General features: G+C 43.4%; 1 protein-coding gene and 1 long non-coding RNA gene across 2 annotated transcripts; one reads left to right on the top strand and one right to left on the bottom strand.

The window, feature by feature from the left end:
• The first annotated feature begins 35 nt into the window (after positions 1-35).
• On the top strand, positions 36-3,144 carry LOC119330586. The gene is made up of 2 exons (XR_005160164.1): positions 36-185; positions 484-3,144. It is a non-coding gene; the product is annotated as an uncharacterized LOC119330586 (long non-coding RNA).
• A 3,158-nt stretch (positions 3,145-6,302) lies between these two features.
• On the bottom strand, positions 6,303-10,757 carry LOC119329087 (transcription factor ILR3-like). Its single transcript, XM_037602069.1, has 5 exons — positions 10,517-10,757; positions 9,241-9,303; positions 9,077-9,154; positions 8,837-8,999; positions 6,303-6,908 (listed from the first exon to the last, which is right to left on the bottom strand). The coding sequence occupies exons 1-5, from the start codon at positions 10,639-10,641 to the stop codon at positions 6,615-6,617; spliced, it is 723 nt and encodes a 240-aa protein (XP_037457966.1). The 5' UTR covers positions 10,642-10,757; the 3' UTR covers positions 6,303-6,614.
• Positions 10,758-22,510: the final 11,753 nt, after the last annotated feature.

The following is a 22,510-nucleotide window of genomic DNA, read 5'->3' as shown; positions in this document are numbered from 1 at the left end:
ACGCCCTTCGCCGCGGGATCCCCTTCGTCGCGGGAGCCGCCGTCGAGCCCGTCCGTCGCTCTCGACCCGCCCCGGAGCCGCCCTTCGCCGTGGCCCGCAGGTCGCCGAGCCGCCGCCCCGGAGCCGCCCTTCGACGCGGCCCGCAGGTTCCCCAGACGCCGCCCTGGAGCCACCCTTCGCCGCAGGTCGCCGCCACCGGAGCCGCCCTTCGCCACATGTCTCCTCCCTACTGGCCGCCCTGCCCTCCATCGCTCTTATCTTCAACCCACCGATTCGTTTTCTGCATTATGAATTGTTCCTGTCTAACATCTACGCGATCCAATTACAATAGAAGCATAAATCCCTATATATATGCATATGAAATTTCAGAGTCCCCCAAGCTGATTAGAGAGAGAGATTAACACTTACTCGTAGAGATTGATCGATTTAGGACATACCCCCATGCCCTCTTTCTCTCACTTGTTTTTCCTCTCTTAACTGCAGCATGAAGGAGGCTAGGACCGAGTGCAGGCATGCGACCAGGATCAACAGCAGGAGACAATGTTACATTGTGGCTGTTATTAATACAATTTTGACCAAAGGATTTATTGTTTTTTTGACAGATGGGCACTTGTTCACCTTTGTTGTAGCGCGGAGACTTGTTCCACATATTTAAATGTCTTTTTACGTATCCTTTGTTTGTTCTCAATTTGGATGCTTTCATGCAGATCAAGTTATTATTGAGGACAAAATGAAGGGGTGCATTGCAATCTAGATTTGACTAAATATGTGGCACAATCTGTTGACAAACACATTTACATTTAAGTATGTGTAGTATGCTTCAGGTAATTAACCACAACATTTGTTTCGTCAATTATTTCCTTTTCATTCAGTGAATGTCCTTTTGTTAAAAAGCGCGAGTTGAATGTGTAAGTACGGAAAAGGTTCTCCCATTGGGTTGCCACTACAACGAAATAAACATGTAAATGACTGTTAAACATACTCTATTTTTGTAATTCAAAGGCAATGTTTCTGCCGGTCTCTTGAAAGAACTAAAAGAAATGCAGCATTTATAACTGAATGTCTACATTCATTTTTGGAGATCACAGAGCTATATGTTAACGAGTTATTATGTTGATGCACAGTGCATTCAATTTAGTGAGCTTGTTATTTTTCTGATCGGATTCAGTGGTAATGGAATTGGGTGGTGAAGAAAAGTAGCAAGCTGCATAGGAGAAATTCATACGTGCACCCGCATGAATAATAATTTTCCAAATGTCAAATAGTTCTAGAAAAACTATACATATAAATACCTGAATCATCTGTGTCTTTGTAAAATTAGTGGAAAAATGATTTGGGAGGATGAGGTTGCTTTAGTCTTGACCATGAAGTGCTCTCTGGTAGCGCTGTCGCGGCCAGTCGGCCACTCGCTCTCCAAATCCTGCAGCTGTGCATGGGTCCGATGGACAGGCATGGCGGCTCAGACCTGCGGGCTCCACGATCACCACGGCGCTGTCTCCTGGCCTTGCCGCTGGCAGTCACCGAACCCTCACCGGATTGTCGACCCCACAACTAACCATCACCCTCATCTCATTAGTTGGCTTCCCTCTACTGGATCTGAATTTTTATGGTTGGTTTGCAAAGTGCAGATGTCTGACCTCCTCTATGATGAAGGCATCGAGGAGATGAACTTTTGCTTCTCAAGCTTTGATTTAGTTGAGATGTTTAAGCAATATTGGTCACTTCCAAGTAAATTTTATGATGATGTGATATATGTCTACTAATTTCCATTTTTTTCCCTTTGTGTTCAGGTATCTATACTAAAGGTTGCAGTACAACACTAGTTGGTTACAATTTTGTAGATTTCCTTTTACCCTTAGTTTGTGCTCCCTCCGATCCAAATATAAGTGTCGCAGCTTTGAACTAAGGTGTTCAACCTTAGTTCAAAACGGCGACATTTATTATGGATCGGAGGAAGTAGTAAATGCCAATTAGTATAGTCCCTTAAGACCTAAAAAGTAGCATAGGATATGGGAGCAAAAGGTTCAACGAAAACTTTTAAAACCTGAGATGCAAGTATATTTTGTAGGCTTGTAGTGCATGCTCACCTGTACGAGCTAGAACTTCCTTTGTGTTGGCGGAAGTGTTAGCCTGCCATTATCAGTTGAGTATAGGGCCTGACCAGTGTTTTGGTCTTTCATTTACTTTTTACCAACTCAAGTAAAATGTTTGAAATATTATATCGGCCACATCACTAGAATTTGGTTGGACTATGGTTGCATGTTTAAGTCGAAAGAGGGATCGACCTTCAACGTTGCCTCGTCAGGTTGTTTAGTTCCAACGAGGTCTAAATCCATTCCCCCATCTTGTGTCGATTGCCTTCTTAGTACTAATGTTTCCCCTTAGTGACATTGTCTATTTGGTGTCCTTTTTTGTACAAAATTACTTTATGATGTTCATCCTGCTAAGCTACAGGGGTAATAGTGCTTCCAGTATTTGTAATTTTAAATCATGGTCAATTGATCAGTTATGGATCAGATGGCTTAGTATGTGAATAGAGGCTCTTTGCTCCAATCAATCAGTGGGAGATCAAATAGCTTAAGCTTGTCGTACACAATGCAATGTAACTAGAATAGTCTTTATCTTTTAATCAGTTTCCCAGTTATATTTCTTCTAGAATTTAGTTTTTTTACTTTGTGATTTATTGGCATTTTGTTAGATGATACATGCTTCTAATTACAGTACATATCAGGTCCAAAATCATGATACATGACAGCTGCAAAGCAAATATATCAAAGTTGCTCGGGTGGATCTATTGTGGTTCAAGCTCCTCAGGTGGATCTAATCAAGACAACTTATTGACCGTCTTCCATTTCAACTGAAGCAATGTGGGGTGGCGCATGTGGAGTAGGAGGGTAGAAGAGAAGATGGAGAAGGTGGTTCTTCTGGCCTTATGTTGAGTGTTGAATCTGGGGTATATGAAAATACTTGAGTTGAAGAAGATCCGGTACTGGATATAAATGATTGAGGAGACGCATGACTTAAATAAAAAGAGTTGTGAAAATATGAAATAAGGAAATTACTGTTTTTTATTGAGTCTTCATCTAAAGACGACATTTGTATGACCCTTGCATTCACAAATTGAAGAAACTGTTGTCAAACACCTTTGTTGGTTGCAATTATCCTACAAACATCATCATTTCAAAAGTAGCAGCACAAATTTTATTCTTAAAAAACATATTTATTCCATGTAAAAACATATTTTTATCCCGTGCCAGCGCACGGGCAGCCATTTGTGTCGGAAGATAGCATCAATCATGCATCCCTTCTGGTCAATGAGACTGATAGTGGGTCTCGATTGCCATTTGTGTCGATTCATATTCATACTTGTGTTTTGGGAGTTTATTGCCTGCATAACAACAAAAGTATATTGGATGAGACGAGGCAAGCATGTTTTTTGCTTGCATGGTCGCTTCAGCCTTAGCATCTGTAGCGCATGTAGCCAAAGTAACTGTGGCTGTACTACCAAAAATGCTAGACTTATGGGGCTCAGCCTACAGACGAAGGTTACGGGATGAGGTGTTCTAATCTCATTGATTCTCGCTCTCTGATTTTAGCAGCGGGCCCAAAATCATGATGAATGCTAAGTCTCCACCTCATCTCCGTAACAACTTTCCGTTAAAACTTCCCGTAGCTGTAGCAAAGCCCCTGTACTACTATTATAGAGCAAAGCTGGTTGTCTTGAGCTTAATATGAGATCCAAGTCTCATAGAGAGGGGTCGATGATAAGAAGCATCTGTGGTACATCGTACTTGTGGTCCTCTCTTGAGAGAGCTATATGCTGTTTTAGAAGAAAGAAAAATAGAGTGTACAGATTGATCAAACTGAACTTAAGCCACCATATTGTAATTGTTACTTTTGAAGAATGTTACATTGGTTGTTTTTTGTTGTTGTCATTTTCTTACACTAGCATCAAGAACTATAAGCATATGGTAATATTTGATTGGGAGTAGATGTATCTCTCAAAAATGTATTAGCTGAGACGTGCGTTGCACGTGCAAGCTTACTAGTCTTTGTATATCCACGTGAACTAGCAGCACTAAGCAGCCTTGGGACTTGAGCCTGTAATCCAGCCGCAGCAATTTACGGTTCTCAGCGGATCGGACAGCGGAAATCTTTTGTCCGTTTCGATGGAAACTTTGACCTAACAGATTGCAGGACTCAGCGAAACAAATCTTCTGTCGGCGGCGTGTAAAACACAAAACCCTAATTCTTTAATCTCAATCTCGTATGTCACTCTGACAGCTTGCCACGGAGACGATGTATATTCTTTTGCACCGGCTCTTTTTCCTCCAGCACATCACGAACTTCTCGATTCTTAAAGAGATCCCTTCAAGAACTCAACACCACCATGCGCGAGCCCCACGGTGGGCGCCAACTGTCGTGGAATTGTTACGGCAGATGTCCTAGTGTGAGGACTTAGTCGTGAGGCCAGCGCATCTTTATGGTAGCTTGAGAGGGGTTGATCGGGATGAGAGGCGCAGGGCGGATCAACGCACAAGGATAAGGATTTAGACAGCTTCGGGCCCCGGGAAACATCATCCGGTAATAGACCTACATGTTGTTTGTAGCTAGATCTCATTATGCTCATGAGAGAGTCGGCACATAAGCCGGCTCCTCCTGTGTGTCTAGCCTTAGAGATTGTTTCTTGTTACCCCTCTCTCTTTAGAGAGCCCTGCCTCTCCTTATATAGGTTGAAGGGGCGGGTTACATGACTAGTCCTAGTAGGATTAGGATTACATTATTTACAAGTGTAGTCCTAGTCATGCTTCCTTGTAGAAGAATATTCCTTATGTCTTCCTCTTAAGCCGGTCCACCATAACATGAGCCGATCTTCTGGGTCTTGGGCCTTGTCATCCATCCGAAACACTCGCCGGGTCACCAACGAGTCTTCAGGCTCGTGAGTCGTCACACCAGTGAACCGCCAGACACATGAGTCACTAATCTTCCGGCGGGTTGCCAATGAAACGCCAAGTCCGGTCGGGTCATATATCCGGCCGGGTCATACCGCGGGGTATATCCTTGACAGCGTCTGTATTTTTTCTCCCATTGCAACGCATGAGTGCTTCTGTCCATCGTCGAATTTTTGCACAAAATCCCCTGCTATTTTTCAAAGTCAATCTGTGGTTCTATATTAAATGACTAGAAAATGGTTCGCTTTTTGCAAAAAAAACACTTGATTTTTGTTTAATCAACCTACAATCATGTTTTAAGTGAGTCTGGAAGATGTTTTGCTTTTTGTAGAAAACTGTCTAATATTTTTGGATAATCAACTTGATGTCCATCTGTAAAATGATGTTTTTTTACAGATTCAAATGCTTGTGAAAATACCAACATCTTTTAAAACTTAACTTCAATTTTGACATGTTATATACGAAAATTGGTTAGAAAAAATGTAGAATCTAAATATGATGTTGTTTTAGTTGTTAAATGTTTTAAATTGCTATTTAAAGTGCAACCTTAATCAATAGCGCACAATTCATTTCTTTCGTACGAGTGTAGATCCGGATTGGAAATCAACACCTCAACAAAATCAGATTAGACACGAAAGAAACCAACTATAATCATGCATGCACGCCTCCACAAAACCTCGAGAGAGAAAAAAAGAAGATTTCTCATTTTATCTAGAGGAGAGATATTTTAGGATTGAGCATCAAACACATTATGATTGTGTCAGCACTTAAACTATCATCGACGAGGGCGGGAAAAAAGATAAACGACAACACAGATAGGATGCACATGGACCTATTGGGATCTTCAATCATGGCTATTGGGTAGGAGCATGTGGTATTATTTTCTTCTGTTGGAACGGACGGGCTCTCTTGCTAGTAATAGCTTATATGTATATATATTGACGACTGTTTTTCCATAAATTTTAAAACATAAAATATGATTTTCATATGTAGGTTCACCGTAAGCAGCCTATCGTCACAGTTCGACAATCGGAAATGTTTTGTAACCGTCGGCAGCTACAGGCGTGGGCCAATAAATTTTGAAAGAATACAATCATTTAGTGCAAGATATGTACTACTTGGATCCTAAGGAATGAAGAACGATGAGCCCACGGGGGGAGATACCCCGGTGCTGCTTCGTATTTCTCTTCTTTTTGACACTACCTTCATATATCTTTGTATTTCTCTTCTATGGCAAGTCTGATACCAGTTCATTCATTTGTAACATGGCAGAAAGAAATGAAATTTAGTAGTAGTTAGAAAAGGAAAGCATGCCATTCGAATTGTTATTCGTTTCTATACAGAGATCAGAACAAGAACGAGCATTCTTTCTTTCTCCAGAAAAAATGTACTCCCTCTGTAAACTAATATAAGAACGTTTAGATAACTAAAGTAGTAATCTAAACGCTCTTACATTAATTTACGGAGGGAGTATTATACAGTGGACGAAGGGTAGTAGACTCTATAGAGCGCACAAATGCCAGCATTCTCCTCATCAACAAAAACTACCGCATGAGAACAATAGTTAATCTGAATCAGAGAGACTATGCGCAACCAATGGATCAAACAACTATGCTGTTTTAGGTTACCATGAGTTCATGCGATTTAAGCGGTCCAAGCATATCACGCAACAGGCGGGCATGCTTCGCTGTCCTTTGAGGTGTCGACTTCAGAGGGCGGCATCAACTGCCACATCGGATATCCTGGGTAACCAACAAAGGGCATCATCAGTTTCTGTCCTAGAGCTTGTCCCTGTGCATGGAAGGGAGCCATCGGAGCCTGAGCGAACGGGGAGGGCATCATAGTAGGATGAGGCATATAGGCTGGAGTTGCCGTCAAAAGTTTCATCTGGTGCTCTAATGTCTCTTTCTCTAGTTTCAGCTTCTGCTTCTCATCACGAAGTTCATCCTTCTCTGCCTGGAATTTACAGGAAAAATGGTCATGGAATATACTACATCATTACAGACGCAATACAGATCAGTCACTTGGGCCATAGCATGAATTTCACAGCAAGTTCATTTATCATAATAAAAAATGACTTGCCTGAACAACATATGCACTGTGCTCCACAACAATATGCAGTATACCAAATAAGTAACCAGCTATGCGGTTTGTGGTCAGCTCAATCTGACTACTGATTTATTATTTCCTGGCCATAACATTAGGGACGTGTTTGGTTGGTTGAATTGTAATGTAATCAATTAACGTTGGGAGCAGATAACAATAGATTCTGTTTGGTTTGATCAGTCCGTAATTGGATACCAAGGCATCACATCCAGCCCACTACAAAACTGATTACGCCGAATGTTTGGGGGTATCGGAAAACGTTACATTCTCGCGTGAGCCTTGTTTTTCCCCATAGTGCTTTCTTCTTCGTGTTCCTCTCCGTGTAGAGTGCTGCTGCCTTCATGCACCCGGATCCCTACCCACGCCTACAACATCTGGGCCAATTTTCCCGTCCCTGATCTCGGCAGGTGGCTGCCCCCGCGGCGATCCCCGCCTAGTGAAAACAATGGCCATCTGCAGGCTAGGAGGTGTAGGCGGACGAGTGTGGAGGAATACGGTGTCGGAGGCGTGAAAGCCATGACCGGATCACCAGATGTTGCACATCATGACCGCATGGGAGAAGAAGTCAAGGAAGCACAACGGGAGCCCAAGTAGGCGCTGTCGTCTGCCATCCTGCAGCAGCACGCCTGCACGGCTGGCCACACCAGAGCATGTTGGGGTGGGTTATCATGTGGCCAGCGGCTGGGAGTGGGTGGCTGCTGTCACCGGCTGCCAGGGATTGGGGCCATACTGCACTTCAGTTGCTCTAACGTTGGAACCAAAGGGGAAGGCAGCTAGTGCCTCGCTGCCTCGTGGTTGAGCTCACGCTCGCTCGTCGCTCAAGCGCTATGCATGGCGGCTTGCTGGCTACAAAGGCCAGTCCGCCCGCCAGTTAGGCTTTCATGATTGCATCTACCCTGCTGGCTGGAGCATGCACCGGCAAGGTCACGTGGAGCGCCACCGTCGGCCACCGCCAGAAAACCGTTGAATGATCTTTCCTAGAACTGTAATCGGTTAATGTTACAGTTCATAGTAATCAAACAAGTTTCAATTTTCACCCATACTGTTTACAGTGACAGTGTAACTTGATCACGTTTACATTTGCGCCACTGCTCATGAACCAAATATCTTCTACTCCCTCGGTGACGAAATATAAGACGTTTTTGGTGTAGTTGAGTACAAAAAACGTCCTATATTTTGTTACAAAGGGAGTAGTATCGTGGGAACAACTACATTAGTGAATGGTAACCAGAAATGTGTTCCATGAGCCAAACTAGAATGGCATACATAGGCATAAACCACATGCGCATATAGCAAAGGCTTGGAATATGATCGGATAACAATTTACCAGACTTAACACTAAAAAAATACTGGACAGATCAGCGGGACAGAGAAATACTCCCTCTGTAAAGAAATATAAGAGCGTTTAGATCACTACTTTAGTGATCTATAAACGCTCTGATATTTCTTTACGGGGGGAATAGCTCTTAACGTAAGTCCCCTAGAAATGATGTTTTCTTCTCAAGAAAATACAATGTGTGGTCTTCATGTTAACAGATATTAAAAAGCTCAATATTCATACGCATTTCGATTGTAGAAGATTGTGTGTGTAAGGCTGCCTTTCGGATTGAGGTGGATTATGATAATCTAACTTCTCCAACTAGTTTTCCCCTATTTTTGTGTTTGGCTAACCAACTTTTCCTTGCTTTTGTGTGTATTTTTCTACAGCAGATTATAGAAGAAGTTCAGCACGGCACAGTTCAGCAACCACAAACTGAGCCCAAGTAAGGTTGCCTCACCTTCAACTCTTTAATCTTGTCTTCTAGACTTCCATTAGTATCCTTTAGCTGCTGCGCTTCAGCACGAAGCTGAGTAACCATGCGAGTCGCATCACTTAGGATAGCAGCTTTGTCAGCTTTTACTGGCTTACCAGGATCCAATGTAGTACCCAATTCAAGGAACCTATCAATAGTAAGAGTTATTGAAAATCTAAGGAGAACTCTTCCATCTAGAACTAGCAAACTTAACGTGTGATGTACCTGTCATTCAGCTTGTCTCTTCTCACTTTTTCCCTACAAGCCTTAGATGTCGGCCTACCACAGGGCTCTGACCTTAAGCTGCAAGCAATAGATTCCCAATTACAGATCTCGTGATCAATGGTCTAATAAGCATGATCTACTGTAAATTAAAACAGCTGCCTTACCGTTTATTGCTGCCGGAATCCTTGGGGAGATCTAACTTGTTCACATGGCTGCCTACTTCCGCACTGTAAAAATAAAGAGGGAAAGTAACTCAAAGGAACGAGCAAGTAGTATAATAAAAATATGATAGTACTCAACAGACAGATGCTTAAATAAGGAAATTAAAGCTTAGACCCCTTGGTATATGAACTTAAATTAACTTCATAGTTATTTATACTTAACTGAACAACCGCAAAAGTCCAAATGATCTTATTCCGCATAATGTCAAACGGAACTAATCATTCTTAAAAGACGAACCAGATTCGTTTGGTACAATTTAGTTTACGTATGGGAAGATGGAATTCTTTGTCAGAAACAATTTAGTTTATGTATGGGAAGATGGAGTTCTTCATCAGAAATGAGGATTGCATCACAATCTCCACGCAATCACAAATAAGTCATTGCATCGAAGTTTTGCAATTATAAAATGGATACTGATGCAGCAAAGAACATCTAGATGACCCCAAAGAAAATCTACCCAAATCCAGCTATTGTATAATTGTGTATCTTGGTCTATTTTCTGTATGTCATATGTGCTATATAACCTACTCAGCAAACTGGTCCTACTGTCTTACTGCACAAATTAGAAACTCTTAGTCTATACATTACCATACTTGTACAGAACTCTAGATTTGACCCCGACCCCCCACCCAGAATTGGAAGTCATCCTGATACAAAAACAATCCAGGTTCGTCCATTTCCAAGCAAACAGCATTAACATATCTGTTCATCAAGAGTCAGGTATACTGAATCGTTATGGCAGGTAAACCCATCATATCATACTCTCCTTGCATCGAAGGAAGATTCCCCCCTCGGCCTGCGTGAATAAGTCTATCTATTCTCCACAGCCATGCCTCGCAGGCTCACAGCAACATAATAACATGTCAGATGCCAAAATAGTCCACCCTACCCACAGTAACCGATCTATTCCACGAACTGAAACAACCTCAGCACATCTATTATGACCAATAATCCATCAGAAGCCTTTGCAAAAACAATTGATCGGAAGCCCTAGGATCCAGATAAAACAGCTGCCTCGACGAGTTATGCATAAAGTACCCAGAGAGCGCGCAATAATCTCTACAAATCCAGCCATCTCGCGGCCGGATTCCCTAAATCTACAAATCCTCTGCAATCATAGCCGTAGAACCCAATACATGAAATCGCGTCTCTAAAATCAATTGGAGACAAAGAATCTCTGGACCAGAAGAGCTGTGCAGCGGGGAGCGCCGGGCTGACCTTGGATTGGACGAGGAGACGGATGCGTCCCACGGGAAAGCACCGCAGGCAGCGGCCGGGAGGTCCTCGAGGATGCCGCAGTCGAGGAACCAATCGTCGCCGCCGTCGGTCGGAGGGAGAGACATCGGTGCCGCGGCAACCTAGCTCGCCGTCGTCGTCGCCACCGCCGTCGCCGCGTAAAGGTGGGAGACTTTTCCGCCAACCTTTTTGCTTGGTTTCTATTTTCGGTTTCTTTTCGCAGATTTTTAGACGACTTGTGTTGGAGATAGACTGGGGCGGGCGCTGTACGCGATGACATGTGGGCCCAGATGGGCCTTTTTTTATTTGTTTGGTTAGTTTTAGGTTCGGGTTTTTCTGTGTGGTTGTAAGAAAAGATAGGAGTAGGTGAGGTGCAGGGGGGATTAACGTGGCGCGGTGGCGCCGACTGATAGGTCCGGCGAGATCCATCGGGATGCCGCACCAGGTAGATTTGATTCCCATGCCTAATGGTAGGAGCTACTCCTGCACAAGGTTTTTTTAATCTTTGAATTGAATAGTGAAAAAAATTAAAAGAATTGTCAGATGAAATGCCTGAAGATTTTTTTTACACATTATACATGTTTTGCTTGTTAAATTAACGATCTAAAGTCATGTGTTTAAATTTATATTGTACCATTGTCAATGCATGTAATTCAGAGATACAAGTCACTCTGTGCATTTAAAAACCGAACCGAAAAACCATATCGAAAATAAACCGAACCGAACCAATTTTATGGTTTTTATGGTTTCTGGTTTCGGTACAGTATGAACTTTTCATACCGATTTGAGCTTGGTTTTTATGGTATATACCGGAAAACCAAACGGTTAACCGAATAAACCGAAGTAAAAAATAAATTTATATTTCTTGAGATGAACAACCATACAAGTTGTCATTTTTCTTGTACATGAGTCAAATGCACTACTAAGCACGTAATTTTTTCTTGTAACATAGTCATTTTTCTATTTTTAAAATGCTAAGCACGTCCATAACCATCAACAGATGAATCAATGCATGCATATATACTTATATATATAGTCATATACTATTTGTGTAGAATAGTATGTGTTTTGAGTCATAAATTTGCTAATTATTATTATGTCATTTTCAAATTTGCGTCAACTTTGGTTTTTATGGTATATACCGAAACCATACCGAAATAATTTGGTATATACCGAAACCGAACCGTATTTTAATTTCATACCATATTTACCGAGTATTAATACCGTACAAACTGAAAAACCGTATAAATCGAACCATGTAAACCGAATAAACCGAACGCACAGGGTGAGATACAAGCATACCTGGTCACCCTCTTGCTTCCGACAGTGCCATGAGTTGTGTGGTTGAAAGGATCTATATGGTTGACTGATGAATAGACAACTACCAAATATTGAGCATAATTGGTTGGATGCCAACATTTGGCATTGCCAATATCTAGGAAGCCAACATTTAGCTCTTTTTAACAAATTAGAGTTAGCAACAAATAGGTTGTCTAGATATGCAATTAGGTGGACAACCTATATGATGAGTTCAACAACAACAACACAAGCAAGCACAAGATATGGCACAAATATAAGCTTGCACAAAGTAAATGTGATAAGTAACCACAAGTGGAGTTGATGTAGACGAGGATGTGTTACCAAAGTTCCTTCCTGTTAGGGGGAGTACGTCTCCGTTGGGCAGGTGTGGAGGCATAATGCTCCCCAAGAAACCACTAGGGTCACCGTATTCTCCTCGGGCCCTCGCACAATTCAAGATGTCGTGATTCCACTAGTGGTGCCCTTGAAGGCGTCGACCGAACCTCTACAAACAAGGTTGGGGCAATCTCCACAATTGAATTGGGGGCTCTGAGGTGACCTCTTCCGTCTAGGGTGCCCAAACATCCTAGAGTAACAAGATCCGCAAGGAATTAGTGGGGGCAATCAAATATCGCTTCGTGAAATGTAGATCGAGGCCCTCTCAAGCAAACCCTAGAGAATCAACAAGATTTGATGGCTAGGCAGAGATCGGGCAAAAATAAGCTTTAGGGCGCAACAATGGAACAAAGGGATAAGAGGTAGGTCATCTTGGGGAAGAAGACCCCTTTATAGTTGGGAAGATTCCAACCGTTATCTGCCCACATTTTGCACTCAAGCGGTACTACCGCTCGGGGGAGCGGTATTATCGCCTAGTGTAGTAGTTCCAGTTGTAGTGTGCAAGTGAGCGGATCACAGAGAAGGTAGTGCCTCTGGAACGATACTACCATTCTTAGCGGCGGTACTACCGCTAAGTATTGCGGACTACGGAGGAATAGTGTGTTGGGGAACGTAGCATGCAATTTCAAAAAAATTCCTACGATCACGCACGATCTATCTAGGAGATGCATAGCAACGAGAGGGGGAGAGTGTGTCCACGTACCCTCGTAGACCGAAAGCGGAAGCGTTAGGTTAACGCGGTTGATATAGTCGAATGTCTTTGCGATCCAACTGATCAAGTACCGAATGTACGGCACCTCCGAGTTTAGCACACGTTCAGCTCGATGATGTCCCTCGAACTCTTGATCCAGCAGAGGGTCGAGGGAGAGTTTCGTCAGCACGACGGCATGGTGATGTGATACGCGCAGGGCTTCGCCTAAGCACTACGACACTATGACCGGAGGAGTAAACTGTGGAGGGGGGCACCGCACACGGCTAAGAATAACTGTTGTGCTTTGGGGTGCCCCCCTGCCCCTGTATATAAAGGAGGGAGAGGGAGGAGGCCGACCCTAGGGGCGCGCCAAAAGGGGGGGGGGTCCTACTAGGACTCCTAGTACTAGTAGGATTCAGCCCCACCTCTTTTCCTTCTCATGGAGGTGGAAAGGGGGAAGGAGAGGGAGTAGGAGAAGGAAATGGTGGGTGGCGCCCCCTTCCCTAAACGAATTCGGCCTCCTCCCTTGTGGGGGCGCACCAACCCCTTATGGGCTGGTTAGCCTCCCTCCTATGGCCCATATGGCCCATATCTTTCCCCGGGGGGTTTCAGTAACCCCTCCGATACTCCGGTATGTACCTGATACACTCCGGAACTCTTCTGGCGTCCGAATACTACCTTCCAATATATCAATCTTTACCTCTCGACCATTTCGAGACTCCTCGTCATGTCCGTGATCTCATCCAGGACTCCGAACAATCTTTGGTCACCAAAACACATAATTCATAATACAAATCGTCATCGAATGTTAAGCGTGCGGACCCTACAGGTTCCAGAACTATGTAGACATGACCGAGACACATCTCTGAGCAATAACCAATAGCGGAACCTGGATGCTCATATTGGTTCCTACATATTCTACGAAGATCTTTATCGGTCAACCCGTAATGACAACATATGTTATTCCCTTTGTTATCGGTATGTTACTTGCTTGAGATTCAATCATCGGTATCTTCATACCTAGTTCAATATCGTTACCAGCAAGTCTCTTTACTCGTTCCGTAATGCATCATCCCGTAACTAACTCATTAGTTACATTGCTTGCAAGGTTTATTATGATGTGCATTACCGAGAGGGCCCAGAGATACCTGTCTGATACTTGGAGTGACAAATCCTAATCTCGATCTACGCCAACCCAACAAATACCTTCAGAGATACTTGTAGAGCATCTTTATAATCACCCAGTTACGTTGTGACGTTTGATATCACACAAGGTATTCCTCCGGTATCTGGGAGTTGCATAATCTCATAGTCAAAGGAATATGTATAAGTCATGAAGAAAGCAATAGCAATAAAACTTAACGATCATTATGCTAAGCTAACGGATGGGTCATGTCCATGATGTGATCTTGTTTATCAAATGACAACACATGCCTATGATCAGGAAACTTAACCATCTTTGATTAACGAGCTAGTCTAGTGGAGGCATACTAGGGACACTTTGTTTTGTCTATGTATTCACAGATGTATCAAGTTTCCAGTTAATACAATTCTAGCATGAATAATAAACATTTATCATGATATAAGGAAATATAAAATAACAACTTTATTATTGCCTCTAGGGCATATTTCCTTCAGTCTCCCACCTGCACTAGAGTCAATAATCTAGTTCACATCGCCATGTGATTTAACACCAATAGTTCACATCTTTATGTGATTAACACCCATAGTTCACATCGCCATGTGACCAACACCCCAAGGGTTTACTAGAGTCAATAATATAGTTCACATTGCTATGTGATTAACACCCAAAGAGTACTAAGGTGTGATCATGTTTTGCTTGTGAGAGAAGTTTAGTCAACGGGTCTGTCACATTCAGATCCGTATGTATTTTGCAAATTTCTATGTTTACAATGCTCTGCATGGAGCTACTCTAGCTAATTGCTCCCACTTTCAATAAGTATCCAGATTGAGACTCAGAGTCATCCAGATCAGTGTCAAAGCTTGCATCGACGTAACTCTTTACGACGAAATCTTTATCACCTCCATAATCAAGAAATATCTCCTTAGTCTTCTAAGGATAATTTTGACCGTTGTCCAGTGATCTACTCCTGGATCACTATTGTACCCCTTTGCCAAACTCATGGCAAAGTACACAATAGGTACACAATAGGTATAGATCTTGATGCACAATATATAAGCAACTTCACCGAGGTCTTTCATTGAAAAAATCTTATTCAAGTATCCTTTTATGCTATCCAGAAATTCTATATCATTTCCAATCAACAATATGTCATCCACATATAATATTAGAAATGCTACAGAGCTCCCACTCACTTTCTTGTAAATACAGGCTTCTCCAAAGGTCTGTATAAAACCATATGCTTTGATCACACTATCAAAGCATATATTCCAACTCCGAGAGGCTTGCAGCAGTCCATAAATGGATCGCTAGAGCTTGCACACTTTGTTAGCACCTTTAGGATCGACAAAACCTTCTGGTTGCATCATATACAACTCTTATTTAAGAAATCCATTAAGGAATGCAGTTTTGACATCCATTTGCCAAATTTCATAATCATAAAATGCGGCAATTGCTAACATGATTCGGACAGACTTAAGCATCGCTATGGGTGAGAATGTCTCGTCATAGTCAACTCCTTGAACTTGTCGAAAACCTTTTGCAACAAGTCAAGCTTTGTAGACAGTAACATTACCGTCAGCGTCAGTCTTCTTCTTGAAGGTCCATTTATTTTCTATGTCTTGCTGATCATCGGGCAAGTTAACCAAAGTCCACACATTGTTCTCATACATGGATCCCATCTCAGATTTCATGGCCTCAAGCCATTTCGCGGAATCTGGGCTCATCATCGCTTCCTCATAGTTCATAGGTTCTTCATGGTCTAGTTACATGACTTCCAGAATGATGTAAACCCTAGGGGTCGATCTTTCATGAAAGGAGCAGATCCCGTGATGAACACGAAGAACACGAGGGGAACACGAGGGGAAAACACAAAGGGGCACAAAGAGAAACACTCAAACCAACAAGATTAAGTAACACATGTGCTAGATCCTCGAAACACAAGAGGAGATACAAGATCCAAAGTCAACAAGGGACGAGACAAATAGTAACTGGTCTTCTCCGTGAGGAGGTCTTGATGGTCTTCTCTGCGAGGAGGTCTTGAATCCAAGTGGATCTTCTTCGAAGAGGGGTCGTGGTCTCTCTCATGGAGTAGATCCGGATGGATGAGCGAAGCTCTATCTCACAAATGAGCTAACACAACGCTAACCCTAACTAGGAGGAGGTGGGGGAGTATATATAGTGCTAGCCCACGAAGGGGTAAGTGAGAGGGGGGATACATGGGGCCTTGGCCCGATCTCTGCGCACAGGCAGGTACCGAATGTCCGGCGGCTCACGAAGAGCCGGATATCCGGGCTGAACTTGATCGGCTTCGGTTGCATTCTGTGATGAGGGGCCGGATTTCCAGGCGAAGGGGCCGGATGTCCGGGGCTTCGGGAGGAGCCTGATGTCCGGGGCATGGTGGCCGGATGTCTGGGCTGCGCTGGTCCTTTCCGGTGTTCTCTGGATAGCCGATGCCGGATTTTCGGGGCAAGGGTCGGATGTCCGGGCTGGACCGGATGTCCGGGCTGGGGCCGGATGTCCGGCTGTTGTAGCAGCTGGCCCTTCTTCCTTCTCCTTCCTTCACTTCCGTGCACGCTTGGCCTTGGTCCTTGGGCTCTCCATGGTCTCCTCGGGTGTACCTGAGTATGCACAAGGTCCGCGCTTGAAGTAGCATCCTTGTCTTACATGCGGAAAGGGAAGATTCGGAAAGGAGCGAGTTCACCTTAGGTCCAAAGGCATATGCTTGAGTGTACATGTGGATGATCGTAGGATGCTCCGCATCATCTCCCCGGTAAAGATCCGACCTAGGATCAAAAACCTCATCCCCATGGAAATGATTGTTGTGGACGGACTTGTAGTTGGACGAAGAGGAAGACATGGCGCAATCCAAGTACTCCAAAGTGTCGCCGGAGTGGTATACATGCAAAAAGAGCAAACACAAACGACACTCAAAAATACAATGGTTAGCGCACACAAAGTGTCCATCATGTAAGAATGAGTCCGTGCGGCAAGATTGTTCGTGACAAAGCGCATGAAGCTTATCAAGATGATATAGAATGATATGCAAAGCGTTCATGGGAGCAAAAGCATTCATTGCGCACACAAATGTGTTGTGAATATGATCAATGCAACCACGGTGCAAAATGATGTCATAGTGAGACGGTTTATCAAAAGCATGAACATGTTAATTGGTGCTCAATGTGAGTATGTGATCATGCAATTGATGATGGGTAATATGATCATGATGTATAAATATGCCATCAAGGAAGATCACAACAAATTTGCTAATAAAGTGCACAAGCTCATATATCATGGATGACATGGGAATACAAGATGCAACAAGGCAATCATGATGTGAGTCAATCCATGCATAAGATGCAAATTTGTCATGTGTATGATATGTCCATTGAGCATGACATGTGTGAACACAATCAACAAATATGGAGGTGTTGGTGTACCAATGCTCGATGTCGTGGCATGAGTGGAGGTTCGAAGGTGCATCCAATAAGTCCGAGAGCTCATCAATGTGAAGGTCCATGGAGCCAATCTCCAATGTCGCTCCTCCGATCACGAGATGTATCATGTAGCCAACAAGAAGGAAACAACAATGAAAGAATGACCCATCCAATATGCGTATTTGAGGATGGCTCAAAGGGAAGGAGTTCACCTTTATGAGTATGTCAAAAATGTTGGTGTCGCGCATCGTGTACGCCTTCACATGACCAAGTTGTCTCATGATGGTACCACCTTGTGGATCCTTCAAAATGAAAGAACATGACAAACACTCGGAAAAACAAATGAAGTTAGTGTCAGTGCAAAACCTATCATTCATGTGGTAAGATACCCAATAAGTGTATGCATCATGCTCATCAAAAGAAAGGACAAGGGAGCATTTCATAGTATGGAGGCATATGATGCGAGAACAACCATATACAATAGGCTCAATCAAACAAGCATGCATCACAAGGAATACGTCCAAGTCTCCATGATCAATAAGCATAGCAAGTTGGTACTCAATACAAGGTGATATGAGGGATGCAAACTAATGGAGACAAGAGACAATGATCAAGACAAATCATGTGCGATGCAAGAGCATATATGTCATCAACCCAAGAAAGCGAGTAATAGTGGAACATGGGTGATGCGACAAAGCAAGCAATCATTGTGATTAAGTCAAGCAAGCTAGTAGTGTGAATATGCAACATACTAGGAGGAATCATGGCAAGCATGTCATGGGTGCAAATAGTGTGCATGAATAATGCACATGACATATCACAAGGATGAAAGCAAGATATGAGAAAAATATCGTCAATGTATTGGTGAGAGGCCATATGTAAATAGCAATGGGACATCATGACTCTCCCAACACAACAAGCAACAATAGCACGAGGCACATGATAAACATGACAATAGCAACAAGGATATCCACCAAGCATGCAAATACACATATGAGTAATAAAATGGTGAATCATGGGTAGATGCAAGCAAGGGTCACAATTGCATGGCAAAATCATGTAAAGAGGCATAACATGCAAAGTGAGCACGATAGAATGGGCATAAGGTAACAAGTGATATATATCCCATAGCCATGTGAGAGGCAAGTAAACAAGATGCGCGTAGTCGTTGCGCGAAGAGAACGGTGGGAAGGATAGTTCATGGGATCCCAAGTCATCTTTGCTCTCAAGATCTCGTTTCATCAACTCTTGGGATTGAGAGGTTGACGAGTATACGTGAGTACCTGCACAAAACAAAGACAAAGGAAAAATTGTGTGTGTGTGGTATATGTACACATCATCCATCATGATGCGCACGTGTTTGTCTTGGTTAACACAAAATATACAATGCTCAAATGAATGAGATGCGTGATATAGAAACATGTCATCCATCATGATAGGTTTGTTGTGATGTATAGCATAATGGAGACTCAAATTGGGAAATGCATCATGAGAAATATGTAGAGCATTGTTATTCATGGAATGCATATGGTGCAAGCAATTATGAGAATCATGCAATGTATGGAATGCATCAAAATCTCCTAATATGTATGAAGAAACTATGGGGGTCTCCTCATGAGCATTAATGGAAACATCAAATGGAGGATATTGACAACATCCAAAACAAAGCATATTTGGAATAATGTGATCATGGCATGGTATAGTAGATGGATTGCGCAAATCATGTAAAGGAAGCATGGCAATATCATCACATGAAAAAAAGCCAATGACCATCATCTCGTCATCTATGCCATAAGTGCAAATGGGATTGATTTTAATGGGGCATGCATAGTTACTATGTTGAGATTGAAATGATGCAATATGGGCGATCTCACTCATAGCATATGGCAAGTTTAAAGGATTGTCAAACATGACGTGACCGATAGAATTTTCACAAGATATCCTATGGAGCATAGCATCACAACTAGGCAAATCAACATGCTCATCATCATATTCATCATAAATGGGTAAGTCATGACATGAAGAAGTCGCACTAGCATGAAGCATGGGAATATGTGGATCAACATCATGCAAGCAATAATTAGTGAGATTGTCCACTAGTGGGACAAGAGAAGCACCATCACCTATGTTACCTTTGGAGCATCGCTCATGTGTTGTAGGTGAGGTGTCGAAGACGAAGTCGTGGTCATCTTCATCTTGATGGAACCATGTGGGTGGTGCATCTTCTTCCACTATGGCCATCGTCGTCGTTGGAGGTATGGACTCGTCGAGGATAGGTGTGTCCTCATGTAGGAGACCTAACACCAAAGAAGAAAACACACTCGGAGTAGAGGTTAAGTTGTTAGAAATCATAGTGGCCTCACATGCCGTGTCAACTACCTCACTCACTAAGTGTTGTGGCTCACTCACTCCCTCTCGGATGCTCTCACTCATATGGTTGGTGGAGTCACTCAAATGGCTCTCAACCTCACATAGGATGTGTGGCATGCTCTCAAGTGTGGGGCTAGTGGTGGTCACACTCAGCCTCTCATAGGAAATGCACTCAATGTCACGTATGGTGGAGTCACTCATCTCACTCATGGGGCGGTGGCTCTCCTCACATGGCAATTGGGGGCATCTCGTCATATGTGGGTGTCGGAGAGATGTAGGTGCAAATGTCTCCACGCTCAATCATGTCGTAGTCGTAGCCGTGGATGAAGGCCGAAGATGGCACATCATCACTCTCCTCTAAGACCAAAGATAAGGTCTCATGTGCGGTCTCATAGCTTGACTCGGAGAATGAGTCCTTTTGGGGCATCGTCTTCATGTAGTTGAAGAGGTCCATGCTCGTCGCCGTGGTCGAAGGGGATGGCCCTAGATTGACCTTCTTGTTGCCATCTTGTTGTAGGAGGTCCATATGATGTGGCACCTCATAGCTCGTCTCCATGACCGAAGGGAATTTCCCATGCTCGGACATCTTCCTTGAGGGGCTTCCAAAGATGGAAGTGTCGCCCTCGCTCGTAGTTGGTCGCCTCGTTCGTGAAGATGTCGATGTAGGCAAACTCATGGGAAGTAGGCGAAGATGTCGTATGTCCAAAGGCGAAGATGCCTTGATAGAACTTGACGAAGATGCCGAAGTGGTTGTTGTAGTCGTAGTGCCGTCTTGGTTGTGGTCGTCTCGCGGTCATCTTTTGTGCTCTTGAAGCTTGGCCTTGGAGTGAAGTAGGGCTTGTTGGGACTTGTGCATTTGCGCTTGGCGAGCATCTTCATGATGATGGTGTCATTGTCGTGCTTGAGCTCGATGGCGTTCGTCGTCGTGCACATGATGCTTGGAGGTGACTTGCCCTTCATGACGATGTGGATCATGAATGTGATGGTGGTCGCCATGGAGATGTGGACGTGGACGACTTGCGCTTGCATCATTTTTGCTCTCCGAAGACTTGTGACTTGAACGTCGCCGCCTTGAGGATGATGAAGGGGAAGAACGGTTGATCAACAAGGTCCGAATCTCCTCCATCATTGCATCTTGCTCCTCCTTTTGTGCGCAAAGCTTGTTGTCGATGTAGTACCTTTTCCTTGCTTCGGAGTGACGAATGTCAATGGAGAGGTTCTCGATGCGCTCTCGCAATCTTGATTGTGCGCCTTGCATTTGTCATTGTAGATCGAAGATTGACGCTTTGGTGATGTAGTTGTTCACGCCGTTGTTGTTGTGGAAGACCGGAGATGAAATGCCTTGCCTATCCATCACAAAACTCGAGCAATTATGAGTGGGAGAAAGAGAAGAACTATACCAAATGTACCTTGACCGATGTTGAAGATGGATCAATGATCACTCAATGATGTAACAAGGAAATAGCATAATTGGTACCAATTCTTGTCGGTTTCTCACACCTACACAAATAAGGCTTATGGTGGAGCTCGGTGAGGATAGTGGCACAAAAATTTAATGCAAAATATTAGCAAGAGTCAATAATGTTGAAAGAGATTCACAAATTCGCAAGTGAAACAAGCAGACCAATAGCAATGAATGGCACACGGAAACGCACACACGGATAGATAAAATGGGGTCGTGCAACCAAGGATGAGCACAAAATGTGGAATCCACGGAAAACGCTCGTGTTGCACAACTCAAGAGAGACGCTAGCACGATTGCTCAATAGGCGGATACGACACTTGTGCACAACCTATAAGATGCAAAATAGATAAACTTTCTATCCCAAGTATGCTATGTGTATGATGTTCTGGTGGTATGATCCAAGATGATCGGATATGAAAATATTATATGCAATGTGGTATGATGCTATGGCACTTGCTTACAAGCTCTTTTGTTTTTTCTCTCTTTTGCTTAAAAGCTTCTTCTTCTTTTTTTGATATGGCCACAATGCAAAATGCACAAACCAAGATAACAATTGGGTATATACGGGAACAATCTTGTGACACAAGGGATGATATGATACCAATATGATATGGTATGTATGCAATGGAATGGTGGATCACTAATGTGCACAAGTAACGTTGCCAGCAATACTCAAAGGCTAGTCTCGATAGGCAAGTGACGCAAAATGGGCTAGGGGTTATCAATGCAATTGCAAGGGAATATACAATGGAGGGATACCACGATAACAATATGATATGGAGGTTACCGTCCACGGTGATGATGAGTGGCGGTGTTCTTGATGTAGATACCAAGATGATGGAGACTCGTCCCTAAGTAGCCGAAACACCTTAGGAAACGGAAAAACCGCAAACTCAGAATCTCAAAGGCAAATGTCAAATGGTGGTAGCGGGATGTGGTGGTGGTTTTGTGGAAGCTCAATGGAATTGCGGAAATGCAATGATGGGTTTTGGAGTACACAATGCGGAGATGGAGGGTAAGGTGGTGGACTATACACGGTGTCGGAGTTGGAAGCACAGTCCCTAAGTAGCCGAAACACCTTAGGAGACACAACTCACAACATAAACAAAATTGGGTTAAGTTGGGGTGGCAGAAATGTATGGTGGGCAAGCCTATGCGGAAGTTATGGTGGTGGTTG

This window comes from Triticum dicoccoides, chromosome 7A, assembly GCF_002162155.2.
Source record: "Triticum dicoccoides isolate Atlit2015 ecotype Zavitan chromosome 7A, WEW_v2.0, whole genome shotgun sequence".
Classification (NCBI taxonomy): Eukaryota; Viridiplantae; Streptophyta; class Magnoliopsida; order Poales; family Poaceae; genus Triticum; species Triticum dicoccoides.
Note: the sequence above shows the minus strand (reverse complement) of the source record. Positions and strands in the feature narration are given on the sequence as shown.